This window comes from Ochotona curzoniae, unplaced genomic scaffold, assembly GCF_017591425.1.
Source record: "Ochotona curzoniae isolate NIBS_2020 unplaced genomic scaffold, NIBS_Ocur_1.0 scaffold_2476, whole genome shotgun sequence".
NCBI lineage: Eukaryota > Metazoa > Chordata > Mammalia > Lagomorpha > Ochotonidae > Ochotona > Ochotona curzoniae.
In genome coordinates, this window is record NW_024467095.1 from 3,375,211 (window position 1) to 3,390,092 (window position 14,882).

The 14,882-nt window shown below is 38.5% G+C and overlaps 1 protein-coding gene across 1 annotated transcript; it reads right to left on the reverse strand.

Moving 5' to 3' along the window:
- Positions 1–3,047: 3,047 nt before the first annotated feature.
- LOC121170895 (hyaluronidase PH-20-like) lies at positions 3,048–9,686 on the reverse strand. The gene is made up of 3 exons (XM_041002333.1): positions 8,736–9,686; positions 8,209–8,298; positions 3,048–3,790 (listed from the first exon to the last, which is right to left on the reverse strand). Exons 1-3 carry the CDS (start codon positions 9,684–9,686, stop codon positions 3,257–3,259), a joined length of 1,575 nt encoding a protein of 524 aa, XP_040858267.1. The 3' UTR covers positions 3,048–3,256.
- Between the last annotated feature and the right edge of the window lie 5,196 nt (positions 9,687–14,882).

A 14,882-nucleotide genomic window follows, 5' to 3' on the forward strand; every position in this document is an offset into this window, starting at 1 on the left:
CCTGTGTTGTGGGGGGCTCACCTATGGCTTCTGTCATTGGCAAGAAGCACATCCTGTGTCAAGATGTTGCCAGACACATTGGGACCTCCAATCCACAGGAGTGTGGTCTGACCTCAATGCACGTGTTACATATTAAACCTTCTACACAACCGACTCCTATAGGAAAAAGCCAACAACATCGCAGAGGAACAATGAAGATGCAGGGGGCATAGTCCTTGGCACTGAGTGGAAATTCCCCGGCTTATGAGATGGGGCAGTAAGCTGAGATAGATCTGAACCCGGGACTGGTAAGCCCTATGTCCCTAATCAGCAGGAAATAAATGCAGAAGATGTAATGAATCTGTACTCTTCAAGATACCTTAGGTGAAGAGTTGGAAATCTCTGAGAGCAGAGAATGAAGCGGGAGAGGCAGTTAGCTAGCTGAGGATCACACACTCCCCCTGCTCCTCGTAAATCCCACCCACCTATCAATGACCCCTCATCTCGACCTACTTCCTCCCACAGGGAATGTGGGGTGCTATCCTGAAACCACTCTGCTTCCCAAGCTGGTTCGAACACTGGCAAATCAGAAGAATCATCTCTGTCTTTCCACAGACACCCCTTCTCACACCTTTCCCCTCCTGGTTCTATCTACCCACAAACAAGATCTACAGGAACCTGTGACCTTCTTGTCTTTTAAATAAGTTCAAAAATATTAGGAGAGGAGAGGAGAGGAGAGGAGAGGAAAGGGGGAGGGAGGAAGGGAAGGAAATGAAAGACATGAGAGACAACAAAAGTGGGGCAGCCAGAGGGAAGCCCCTTTCACTAAGGAAGGAGGTTGGCCCAGAAGGTTTGCTTTCTCCACCTTTTAGTGATCTGCATTGGGAACCAGAGTGCACGAATTGGTGTGCCATAAACCTTCACAGCTACCTCCCATACTGATATTAAGCAGCCAAAGCTTGATGATCAGGGAGCAAACGCATGGCACAAGCATAGGTCAGCACTCAGCTGTCTTAAAGACATCTTAAAGCACACTCTTCCGTGGCCTTCAACGCTCCCTAAGTGCACATCATTGCCTGCAGGCCTTGACTTTGGTTTTAGGCCTTTGCACACATGTGACCCTTGTCTCAGAGTTTGACCTTGGTCTCCAGTACTAACAATCAGTGAACTCAAAATGCCATGTGCAATCTGACCTCCTAGTCCTTATCAAGGCACGTTGTTATTATATTATTTTTTTACAAACTGCCTGTGACACTAAGTCCAGATTACTGCTGACTTAAATATTAGTGACAGCTGTTAAAATATTCTAACTTGGGCCCCGGGGTGATAACCTAGTGGCTAAATCTTGCCTTGCATGTGCTGGGATCCCATATGGGTGCCAGCTCGTGTCCTGGCTGCTCCGTTTCCCATGCAGCTCCCTGCTTGTGTCCTGGGAAAGCAGCTGAGGATGAACAGCACCTTGGGACCCTGCAGTCACATGGGAGATCAGGAAAAAGCTTCTGCTTTCTGGCTTCGGATCAGCTCAGCTCTGGCCATTGCAGCCACTTGGAAAGTGAATCAGATGGAAGATCTTTCTCTCTGTATTCCTTCTCTCTGCAAATTGGACTTCCCAATAAAAATCTATTAAAAATATTCTAAGTAAACTGGTCCCTATATACAGTGTCCTTGCCAAGTCATTATCAAATTGTCTCTTTTCACAGCTAACTTAGGAAAACATGTCTTTACTACTAGAATCTTAATTGGAGGCAAAGATGAAGGCTACTGTTTAAAAGATATCATTAGTCTCCAAGTTTCCAAATCATGCCAAATGGACGCAGTCATTCTCAACTTTAAAATACTTTAGACAGTCACATTGGGTTTTACATGCTCAATAATTATTGAATGAGCACCTGCAAATCCTATATATTGTTCATCACATTGTAGTTATAGGTATAGTTAAAACAGAGCAAATACTGGCCTCATGATGCTTACACGGGTGGGGGGAAGGGAGGGAGGACAGGATAGAGAAAAATAGCTACATTTACCATGTGGTAATATAGAGGTGAAAACAGGCAGATCCAAAGGTTTGAGAGTGACTTTGTTATAAAATGTAACCCTAGAGCCTTAGGAAGGCTTTCCTTTTTTAGCCCCCATCTAACCATGCTCAATGTTCCATCCTTCTGACATTCCTTCTGTCCCACCTCACCTAATGCCTTTCCATCTTCCAGGAAACTTACACATACATCTTTTTCAGGAAGGCTTCGACATACCCCCAAAGCTGTCTACAAACCAAGACTTGCCAACGTACAGGATTTTATCAAATGCATGTTTCAACTCTCTACTTCCAATTTCTTTCCATGTGTGTGTGTGTACAACTAATTCTGATAACAAAAAACATGCAAATTCACCTTGATTCTGTGGCATTTAATATCAAGTCTGGCAGAGAATAAACACAAGTGCTTATTACTATTCTCAGTAAACACAAGTGAAGGATGTTAATGAGTGTCTGAATGACACAGCATTTTAGGCACACGAGATTAAATTTTGGCATCTCATACAAGCAACAACTCAAGTCCCGGCTACTCCAGGTCCAGCTTCCTCCAAGTGCACCTGGGAATGTAGCAAGATATTCCCCAAATTCTTAAGCCTCTGCCACACACGTGGGAGAACAGGATGGAGTTCAAGGTGCCCAAGTTCAGTTCTTACTCAGTTGCATGTATCACAACCAATTGGGAAGTCAGCCAGCAGACAGAAGATTTCTCTCACACTCCCTCCCTTTATGTAACTCTGCCTTTCAAATAACTAGATGATAAATTATTCAAATAAACAATTTTCAACTAATTTTTTTAAGGTTAAAATTTTTAAAAACATAAGTTAAATTTGACAATCATGAATGAGATAAAAATTGGAGTATCTTATAATGTGAATTTCAGACATGTTAAATCATGGATAAAAGTCAATAGGACAATAATTTTTTAAAGGTTATCGTTTTATAAAAACAAAGTCGCAATAAGCTTCCAAGATGAAATAGCTAAAAACCATAGTTCTCTTTTATTTGAAAAATAGAAATTTCCACTGCAATACTTTCTTGAAATTTTTATTGTAAATTTCAGATATTCGTTTTTCAGTAATTTGGCTTCACTCTCATCAGAAGAAAACTAGCCGTTCCAAGTGCTACAGGCTTCCAATAAGTGCTTTGTATTTTGCTTTTGAAACCCAAAATAGAATCTTATGAATGTGATATAAAACTCATCTTGTCAGATAATAGTCAATGTTGCATTTTCTAATTGCCAGAAGCCTATTGCAAATATTTCAAATACTGGTAATACATAGCTAGAACTGAAAGGCACCCAGTGATGTATTTTCTGGGAACACGTGGAGACAGCATGGTAGACGATTTGGTACACATATCACTGACAGGAGATACATCCTTTATTTCCAGGGTAGGATCAATACCGCTGTCTCGGTTCAGACGGGTGTTTATACAAGCATCTTGATTAGCACACACATTAATTGTTTCAACACTTCGCATATCTGTTCTCTCCGTACAGTTCGAGTTGCTATAACAGCTGCAATGAAATTTTTTGGGAAATTCCTGCAGGTCTTTCAGGGTAAGCTTCCCATGCACTTTATACTTTCCATCTTCCCCAAGGCAAATGGCAAAATTCGCTGGGTTCAGGTGAAGATAGTCACTTGAGTCCCAGTGTCTCCTTGTACACACTCCTTGTTCGTTGCAAAGGGCTTGGCTACACATTTTGGCTGCTAGGGTGACATTGATTAAATAAGGATTCAGGATATTTTTCAAATAATCATCTAGGATCAAGCAAGATTTCTATGAAATTGCAAAATGGAAAGAATATTGAGATAAGTTAGTTTACATGTGAACCAATTCACTGCCATAAGAAAGAATGAACAAAACCAGAGTTAGGAAACAATTTATCATTGCAACCTTCACAAGCATGATTGTTTTTATAACCTTTGTTAAGTTTCACTTGCCATCATAATTGATCCATTGATGCTTAACCCTAATCCTTGCTTTGATGTTCCTCAGTAATTTACAGACTAATCCTGATGCTAAACTGTCCTTGTCTATGCCAACATGACCCACATAAAGAGCAGAATGCTGGAGTCAAGACTACACCTGATGGACTATTTTATGACAAAACACAGGGGACAAGTTAATAATACTATTTTTGCCACATCTCATGAGATTTGATAGTTTTGTTTTTAATTTCATTTCTTCAAAAAAATGTTTTTCTCCTACTGATTTCCTCAGTGTCACATAGCTCACACGGTGTCATTGCTTTCCTCACGAAGGTTTTTTATTTTCTAATTCTTCAGTGACATAGTGATTGATTGGTGGGTGGCATGTTATGTAAATTGATGTTGTAAATTTTTTATTACTGTTCCTGTTAGTGATTTTGATTCATGGCTTTTTATTTAAGGGGAAGTATAGCAACTGTGTAATAGAGACGATCATAAACAGTTATGAAGATGAAATTCCAGTATACATCTCTACTTCCAAAACAAAGATGAACTCTCAAAGAGTTTAACTGCTAAATATGTCTTGACAATAGGATGCTGGTCTCTGCCATTGTCAATACCTACAATGTAAAGTTACATTTAAACAACAGAATAATGGACATGTGACTGTTTAGGAAGGACTATGCTACTGTAATAATATGGGAGAAATAGTGAGGAGAAGGAATTTGAGCAAGGGGAGGAGGAGCCCAGAGCAAATGGAGCCACACTGTAAAATAAACATAAACATAAGAATAATAATTACAGTAAAAAGAAATTCTGAATCTAGATGGAATAGCTGTAAGAATACGGGCTCTGGTATCTATATGTCTCATGTATATTAATGATTAGCTACATGAACTCAGGAACGTTATAAGGCTTCTAAGGTTTAATTTTCTATCTATGTGATCTAGATAAGATCAATTTAGTCACTTCTACTTCAGTTTCATCATCTGTAAAATAAGGTTTATCTTGGAGCCTACCACATGGGTTTTTATGAAGATCAAAATATACACTGCATATGAAAATAACACAGGACCCAGTACATCTTTAGTTTAATCCCCAATAAATTATAAGTGATTTAAATACACATTTGTCAGACAAGTTTAAAGAGCATTGAAAAGGATTTCTAAATTGCTGCTGGAAAGAACTAACCAGGTTCAACAGAGTATACTTTTTTCTTATAAAATATTGCATAAAGTTAAATGTGAGTAATGGACAACTTTGTATAGATTTAGCAAAACATAAATAACTGAAATTATTTCTTAAGTCTGGTATGTTCTAAAAAGCATCAGAGACAGCTTTGTTATGCCCCATGATGTAAGTCATCTTGCTAGTCCTTCACATACAAAGGAAGTGGGGAAGTTGGCAGGCATGTCAAGGGACTTTTGTGGCTATGCCTCGAATTATGTTTCTTGTTACCTTCTTTGAAAGTGTACTGTTTATTCCTCCCAACGGCTTCAACAACTAAATCCCCCATAATTCATAATAATATTAGCTTAAACGGCAAGGTATTTTTTTTCCCAAATCTCCACAAGGATATGGGCCTTGTGAAGCAATGATCATGAAGTATACAGGTTGGTGCTAAAAAAGTTTCATAATCTTAGGGAATGTAGAAACCTTCCCAGCTGGACTAGAAAGATGTAATGGAATAAAGTGGAAAGATTCAAAGTATCAAAGTGTTTCCATACACCTTTACTCACTTTAGAGATGATCTAAAGAATGTGAATGGGGATGGGTCTCTAGGAGCTGGAGATGCCTCTTAGCCAGCAGTCAGGCAGGACGTTGGAAATCTCACTGCTACAATCATATATATCTGAATCTGCCAACAACCCGAAGGAACAAGTGAGGATTCTGTAGTGGAAGGGCAGGCAGCCCTACCTGCACCCTAATTTTAGCCCACTAAGACCCATGTCAGACTTCTGACCCAGAGAATTCTAACAAATTCTGTTGTTTTGGACAGTTTGCCAGTTTGTTCTAATTTTACCCAAGCAATACAACAGAAAGCCAATACACCATTCTCTTTCTTAATTCCAAAATGGCTTTCCATGATATTTAGATTGAAAGTGAGCTTCTCTTTATTGTCATGCAATCGGACCCTAATTTCTCTTCTGCAAATCTCCGACACCAACTCAATACCTTAGACACAGTGCTTGTTTCATGAGTCCGGCAGGCTCATGTTCAACAACAGTTACTCTTCCCTGTGCATGGAATACTCCTTTCTTTGTGTAAAGCACTGCAATTGTTTAAGTATAATTTGATCCTGAACTCCTGCAAAGGCATAAACCTCAACATGGCAAGTTAATGGTACTGAGAAGGTGAGAATTTCACAGTGTTCAGAGGTGTAGCATAGATGAAGGTACTTAGGTTATAGGAAGTTTATGATCGTTTTGTTATAAAAGGCTGATTTGAGAATTAAATAATTCTCTCTGCATCCTGTTCAACAAGTGACCCTCTCTATTTGCCGGCTATCTATTATCTTAAGCCAAGCCAATCTGGCTGCCTAATCTTGCTCTTAATCTCTGCAACCATGAGCTAAATAAATCTCTACTCTTCATAAAGTTGATGTGCCTCAAGCATTTCACTGCAGCAACAAAAAGTAAACTAATACATAATTAACATATCACAAGATATATTTGCGTATGATCTATAACCATTCGCAAACTTTAAGAATGCATGGACTTTGCCAATATTCTCCATTATTTTCCTACTAGCAAGGATCTATGATCGTTTGTACTAAGCTCAGATGATATTACAGTTGTTTCCTAAAACCCTTAAAGATAGGAAGAATAGAAAGAATGATCTGAGGATTATAATAAAATCATCATATGAAAGCTGAAGAATCAGTCCTGTGTGAATAGTAAGAGAGATGATAGCAAAGGGGTAGTAGAAGAATATAAACAGTAAGTGCCATCAAATATGATGTGTGACACTCACTCAAAGTGTCATGTCACCCCACTCATTGGAGAATTCCTTATTCTCCAGAATGATTGTGAAGTTCCCGTTCTTTCAAACACACACACACACAGGAAGTAGTATGCACAATTTACAAATGTTCACTCATGGAATTAATTGTACTATTGAAAAAAGGAGCTCATGGATTTGGAGAAGCAAATGAAGTATATAAGGACTCTACTTAGAAAATTATCTTAGATTTAACAGTTCCTCTAACACATGGAAATTTTACCAAAGGGCATACTTCTTTCTCTGAAATTACGTTTTCATTATTCTTATTGCAGATCAAACTAGAGATAATAGGATTATTTAAAAACAGTCAAATGTAGGATGTCCTTGAAAGAATTTTAGAAATGTGATAGTTGTTAGATATGCCTAAGAGTAGCAAGAATCAAGTTATTTTAGATAAGAGATAAGAGGAAAATGTAATCCTAGAAAGAGCTCTTCCGGTCCTACAGCACAGCTCCTAGAATGGGACCCTAGAACTATAAGCTTCATTTAACAATCTTCACGGCACATTCATGTCTGGTTTTTCCCCGTCCACCAGATATGGAAAACTTCAGTTCCAACTCAGCCTTATTGTTGCATTCAGTCAAAGGTAAAGGGATGGAAATAAAGGCCTGATCTGGACAACTAAACAAGAACACAAATTAACTGGAGAATAATCTATATTCTAACCCCAAATACCATGTCAGAAAATTGGGGATGTAGTCCTATCTTTCCTGCCATAAATATGTAGCCCAGAGTGTTTCAATTAATCTCAGCAAATGTTTCTTTCCTTACTGAAAGCAAGTGCAATATCATCTCTAGAAAAATGTAACTTGACAGGCAGAAACACACACACACACACACACACACACACACACACACACACACACACACACAGGAGGGAGATCCTATCTTCTGCTTTACTTCCTCAGCCCCCAATAGCAGGGATTGAGTAGGGGCCAAGTCAGGAGCCAGGAGTGCCATGAGGGTCTCCTACACAGTTGAAAGCAGCACAGTAAGGCTCACCACCACTGTTTCCCAGTTTCTGCTTTAGAAAGAAGCTAGAGTCAGGTACTGAGCTGGCATGCTTCAATGTGGAACATGGACATCTTAACCACTCAATGCACGTGTCACAATTAAGTATGTACCTTATAACCTAAACAAGGAAAGATGTTTTGATATAGCTATGGTGAACCTGTTATGTGACAAGCATAGTACGTATCCCCTTATTCTATACCAAAACAATCCTCAAAAACATTCCATCTACTTCCTATCAATTAAACTTACCATACTTCGTATTAAACCAAGACTTCCCCATATTACTATGCCAGAGACCCCCAGAGCAACAGTTTCACCAATTGTATTAACAAGGTCATCCTGAGGGGGAAAAAAAGAGTTAGCAGACAATAACAAAATGCAATATACTATTCATAGGACAGCAATACCGAACCTAAGTCATATGACCCCAGAGTCACAAACATTTATCCATTACTTATATATTTCATACAACCACTGCCTTACTTTAGAAAGTAGAGGCTACTATTTTAACTACTTTTACTGACAAGACAGCAAGATCCATAAAAAACTGAGCTAATCTATAATCTACACTAGTCAACTTTCCAGAATTGCTGAGACTATATGATTGCCTTTAAGGCTAAAAATATTCTTGTTTTGCATTCATATTACAATGTAGACCTACTTGCATTCTGAGTTTAAGTAATGTTAAAAGCCAAACTCAATTTCCTTAAAAATCAGATTGTTTCAACACTTTTCATGGACACTGTTCCATGACCCTTATAACTTGACATACTCACCTGAGAAAGGAACTCAGAAGTTACATCAGTAAAAACTAGGCGTGCGTATACAAAAATTGGCAGAGGATTTTGAGGATTAGGTTCCTGAGAAACCCTAATAGCCTCCTGCACACGATTACGGACAAATAAGGCAGCTTTTACGGAAGAGTGGATGTTGCTCTTGAGATAAATGGATGGGTAAAGGGCAGTACTTTCCTTCCACAACCAGTTGATGCCATCATTTCTCCTCTTTTCTATATCAGGGCATGACCCTTTATAATTGGGACTAGCATAGTTGTGGTTGTAACAATCGGGAAAAAGATAATAGCCCCATAAGTGATTTGGCCGAAGTGATTTTCCCAACTTTAATGTCTCTAGCATGAAATTTTTTCCTGCTTTTTCAAATTCTTCTTGGGCTCTCTTTGTGGCATCTGTGATATTAATTTGTGGATTTTGTTGTTGAACCAACTCAATAGATTTATTCCTGTAGATATCCTTAGGCTTCCAGTTTCTTATCCAGGTGGGTCTCCATTCTTCCCAGTCAATGACAGCCAAGCCCACATTGTCTGTTGGGATGTAATGTAAGATGTCTGTCTCAGCTTTGTCCAGATGCTTTTGTAAGTTCCCCAACTGGGGAATTCCTCCATTTATTTGTACATTTTTCGTATCTATGAAAGGGTAGTAGCCAAGTCTATCAGCATAGAATATCGTAACCTTTTGTCCTGTGCTCTCTTTTCGGGGACTTCCAATTAAAGAGAAGAGGCTCATATCTAATGGTTCACCAAACTTTCCAACACAAAGTTCAGTTGGGGCATTCCAGGCCCAGACAAAAGGCACATTGGGGATAATAGGGGGCGCTCTGAAATCCACAGTTAAGCAACATGGAATCAAAAAGAAAATGAATGCTCTTTGGAATGGTCTATTGAACCCAACAAGTCCAAAAAGGGTATGTATGAATTTTAGCAGTCCCATTGCAAAGAATAATGACTATATTATATATTTTTAAAAAAACCCTGTCTTCTTACTTGCGTTGGATTACCCACATTTTATAAAAGTTACAAACATAGATAAAAGATTGTGTAATGAAACCTCTTTGATGGTTAAGAGGTATTTATGATAATGTTTCATTTAAATGTTCTTCTTCTTATTTCAAATTTCAGAAATCATTCACAAGTTGCATCATTTGTATCTAAAGGAAAAAAAAAAAAAGAAATACAGAGTAAAGTGCTAAGATTATGCTGAGGTTACACTGCCAAGACTGTATAGTTTGCCAAGGTTACAACTTTAAACATGAGGAGTTCTATTCAATTCTAGAATGTGAAGGATCTAATTCCTATGTTTGAATCAATAAAATTATTGGTTCTTATATATGACACAAGATATATAATAGTTAACTTTTGTCTCAGCATCCTAAGTCCCCTATTACCAAGCCTATAAAAGAAATGAAAGTAGCTATTTTTAGGCTGGTATTGTGGCACAGATTAGCACTGGTGGACCTGGTCTGGCTCTGACCATTGACACCATTTGGGGAGTGAATCAGTAGATAAAAGATTTCTCTCTCTATCTCTCTCTCTAATTGTTTTTATATAACTTTTTTAAGTAGCTATTTTTACTTCTAAATTCCCCGATGTTCAGAAGGCTGTGCTAGTCAATGCCTTACTAAAGGGCCATTAATGAAAATAAATTACCATTTGAGCCTCTCATGCTTTTTAATTTTTTCCTTGAAAGACCACTTTATAGTAGTCTGCCAAATATATGAAACAACCTCTTACCAAACTCTGCAAGTTCATTTTTTTTCTTTTCTTTTTGGAAAGGCGATAATAAGGAAGGAAGGAACGATCATTTCTTCCATTTTGAAAGTTTGCTTCAAACTATGGAATCCACCAAAACTTCTACCAAACAACCAGTTTAAATCAAATCTAGTTTCCCCATGAACATTTTAATGAGAAAAACATGAGAGCGGCCAGCATGGTGGTACCATGAGTCCAATGGCTTCTTGCCAAGCCCACATCCTGGATCAGGGTACCAATGGAAGTGCCTGCTGTTTCAGTTCCAATTGCGCTCCCTGCTAATGTGCCTGGGAGAGCAGGGGAAGAGGAACCAAGTTCTTGGGTCCCTGGAAACAAGTTGAGATACCCAAATGAAGTTTCAGCTCCGAGTTTGTCCAGGTCCAGCTATTGCTGCCATTTGGGGACAAAACAAACAAACAAAAAACAGATGGAAGATGGATTTGCTCTCTTCTTTTTCTGTGTCTCTCACTTTCTCTGTCTCTGTGTCTGTCTCCTGTGTCTCTGCGTCTCTTGCTCTGTCTCTGCTTCTCTCTCACTGTCTCTCTCCTTACTCTGCCTCCCTCCCTTTCCCTCTGCAACTCTGTGTTTCAAATAAGTAAATAAATCTTTAAAAACAGGCACTTCGGTTATTGAAAATTGAATGAAATTTCTCTGTTTTGACTCTTCAGAAAAGTCTTGGGACAGAAAACTTGGGCAGACCTAGACAGTTGCGTTTAAAATAGTATTTGGGGGCCCAGCATGATAGACTAGCGGCTAAATCCTCTCCTTTGAAAAATGAATGATACATCAGCACATTAAGGGACTTTCATTGAAAATATAAAATAATCTTATTCTTGGAAGAGAATTCTGGGGAAAAAATGTAAATAAATACATTGTTTCCTGAATCTTTTTAGACATCAGAGCTGATTAAAGAAGATAATAGGCCTTTAGTTATGGGACTAGATTATGAGTCAATTTTGAGAGTCACTCCATTTAAATGCCACTGACACATTTCAGATAAGATCATCAAATAAGTGGATTCTATGTATTTTAAAAGAGCGTAGGGGGAAGAAGGAAAGAGGAGGGAAAGGAAATAAAGAGAGAACTGAGAAATTGAAAGACAACTGATTTTGCTCTGACTCCCAAGAAATTTCTGATCAAATTATTTCCCAAACCACTACTTGAAAACCTGACCAAATTTATGGATAGATCAACATATTCTCAAGAATTTTCCAAGGCCCAGACTGTCCTCATGACACTCCACATTGATTTTCTACACTTACCCCAGCCTTAGGCTAGCACACTGTTGATTTTCTACATATTTGGTGAATGGTCTAAATGCTATCTAAGTACCTGTATTGACCGTGGGATAATGATGAAGAAATTAAGAATTGAAATGTCTGACTCATGTTGTCATCATTTCATAGGCTGAATCAAAAGAAGGAAAACACATTTTAAATAAAATAAGCCACTTGCTGGAAAAGCTCGAGAGAACCCATACAATGTCATGCTTAATCATTATATCAAATGTAATGTCAAAAATTTACAAATAAAAGGAATTTTAGGAAAAATATCTTTCATTAAAATTAATGGCGAAAAGCTTTAGCTTTGGTAGTTCTAAAAACCCAGAGTTTTCCAGATAAAAGACAGATGCTCCCCTCTTTGGTCACTTTTTATCTATTGGCATGCATGCATCTTCATTTTTGAATTGAATAAACCTTGTAGGGACTTGAGTGAACAATTCACCTTGTTTTATGTAAGAACTACTTTACTTTTAAGTAAAAACACATTAAGTTAAAAAGGTGTGGTCTACACCAACTCACAAACTTTGTTCTTTGACCAAGAGATCAAACAGACGTCAAGATTTTTAGGGGGAAAAAAAGCATATACTGTTACCTGGCTGTGTTAGACTTTGTGAAGAACTGCTAAGCAGTTATTCTGTCACCAAAGGACAAGGAAAATCCTCCTGGATTCATGGGAACCACATCAAGCTAGAACCAACTCATTAGTCCCAGGACACTGGAAGACCATGGCTGTTGGCACCTGTGCACCAACTCTAAGATTCTAGAAGCAGCTGACATCACAAAGATCAGAGTTTTCCTCATGATTACAGACTGAGAAACTTGGTTATCATCTGGCTTCCCCTGATAAGCCTCCCTCCTACCTCGGCAAAGAAACCCACAAACACCAAACCTCTTAAATAAAACCTTCCTTATCTTTTGAAAAGCCGCTAGGTAACCTATTCTAATCTCACACTATCCAACCTTCCAGTATGGGTTCCCTTTCAAAATGTGTCTCTCCCTTCATATGCTTACTTTTTAATAAATAAGGCAGGCACAAACCCAATTTGTCCTGCACACCTTTTCCAAAGCCTGTTTATGTTAGTAATCCACCTCAATGCTGATGAACAGATCATGTGAAACATAAAGCTTAATTTCATCTTATTTTTGCCAGTGAAAGCGCTAGGTAGGCTAACCTTTGGAAGGTGAATAAATAAAACAGGAAAGCTCCACTCTTCAGTTCCTGCTAGTTCATTTCACCTGGAAATGCTTCTGCATAAAGCTTACAGCTACTCCTTACACAGGTGAAAACACTGCAAGTGGATTTTGTCCACTTTTACCAAAAGAAAGATGGTCCTGAAGCCTTCATGATTGACGAACCAAGGCAATATTGTCATCAGTCTGTATCATTTGATTTTTTCCCAGCAGCCCACTCAACCTTTAGGTAGGTTATATATTATTCTGGAATGACCTTTTATGCCAAAAAAAAACTTTAGCCAAATCTCAAGAATTCAGGGTCTCACGTAGCAAGTGTCACTATATATACTGAAGTGTAGTTGCCAACCACAAATGAGCCTTGACACAGTGACCTGGAAGGGGCAGGGATTGCTCCCCACATTGTTTCTGCTCCGTTCCAAATTCTTCATGGTGGAAGAATTGGGGACTCTGTGATTTTTTTTTTCATACAGTTGCTTATATTGACTGTTACCCCACAGGTCTCTCTTTCTTGCCAAGAAATTAAGTTGTAAATTTTCCATGATTCTTTCTGCACTTGGGCTCTGGCACCTGCTGGCCTCTTGTGGCTGTTCCTGGAATGCACTGCTTCTCTCTGCTTCTGATACTTTTAGTCTCTCTGCTGCCTGGCTCTCACCTCTCCACTTGGTATTTTCTGATGGATGCTGTAAGTACTGATGCTGCTTTGGATTTGGTCTCTCATGTTTGTTGGCAACTTAAGAACAGGAATAGAGATAAACCTGAGAAAGGGTATGGTTTATAACTTCAGAATGCTCCTATCAAAGGCAATGACAAACAAAACCAGAGGAGACGGGAAAGTAGGGGAACTGTGTGAGTGCTGACTGTGACCTCTGACAGTGGGTAGGCCAATAGGCAACGTAAGGAAAGAGCAGGGAAATATAAAACCTGCATTATTTTCAGGGTGGAAATCTTTCTTATTTATCTAACTAATTATTAAACTAGGAAATAGAAGGAATCCACACACTCAGGAAAATTTAGTCCACTCTAACCTCGTCATTAATGGTGACTCACAAATATCTTATTTCCTTCTCTTCCTCACCTCTTTCTGTATTTTCAGTCAGACCCAAAGGGGAGGAAGTTATTAAAGGCTGTTTAATAACATCCAGGCACAGAAGCTTAATGCAACCCTTGAGACACTCCAACCAATTGGAGTGCTTGGGAGTGAGTCCTACCTCTGCTTTCACTGACCAGCTTCTGGCAATGCAACTGGAGGCAGTAGATGACAGCCCAAGTATATTCTGTATTCTATACTTCACCACTGCTTGTCATTCCATTTTAATTCAACAAATATTCAGAGAGCATTGACTTTTGCTATGCCACACATTATTTAAATATTCACAACATATTACATACAGATTTTGCATAGAAAGACCAAGGCTGATAACTATGTGAGTATGTTTTTATTTGAATTTTATATTTAACAGGAACTTATTGACAACAGTGTGGCATTAATGACTGTCATTTTATTCCAAAAAAAGGACAATATACTATATTTTGGAGGTGCCTATAGCAGAAAAACAGCTAGGCAACATTGATGGAAAATTAAGCTAGAAGGGAGAATCATATCATAGATAACTCGGTGATTTTTTTTCTGTTCTACATTATTGCTGTGTAACAGCGTGGTTGGTAGCTTACTGCACCCATAGGGAAAACCCACAAGAGGCTCCCAGCTCCTGGCTTCGGGCAACTCATCCATTCTAGCCATCGTTGATTTCATCATGTGTTGGATTTATATACACTATGATACTGTCTGTTTTGTATTTTTCTCCTGTATACCTTTTCCATGTCTTCTTTTACATTAAGTGATTTTTTTTTACTAATGTGGTCTCTTCATGTTTTCTTTAAAGATGTATTCATTTTATTGA

Bases quoted from the DNA above. Each gene is read 5' to 3' on its own strand.
- LOC121170895 (XM_041002333.1), bottom strand. From the start codon at position 9,686: ATGGGACTGCTAAAATTCATACATACCCTTTTTGGACTTGTTGGGTTC. The intron at 8,299-8,735 runs GTGAGTATGTCA...TTTCCCCCTCAG, and splicing joins CTTCTGAGTTCCTTTCTCAG to GATGACCTTGTTAATACAAT. The intron at 3,791-8,208 runs GTAAGTTTAATT...GCAATTTCATAG, and splicing joins TTGGTTTAATACGAAGTATG to AAATCTTGCTTGATCCTAGA.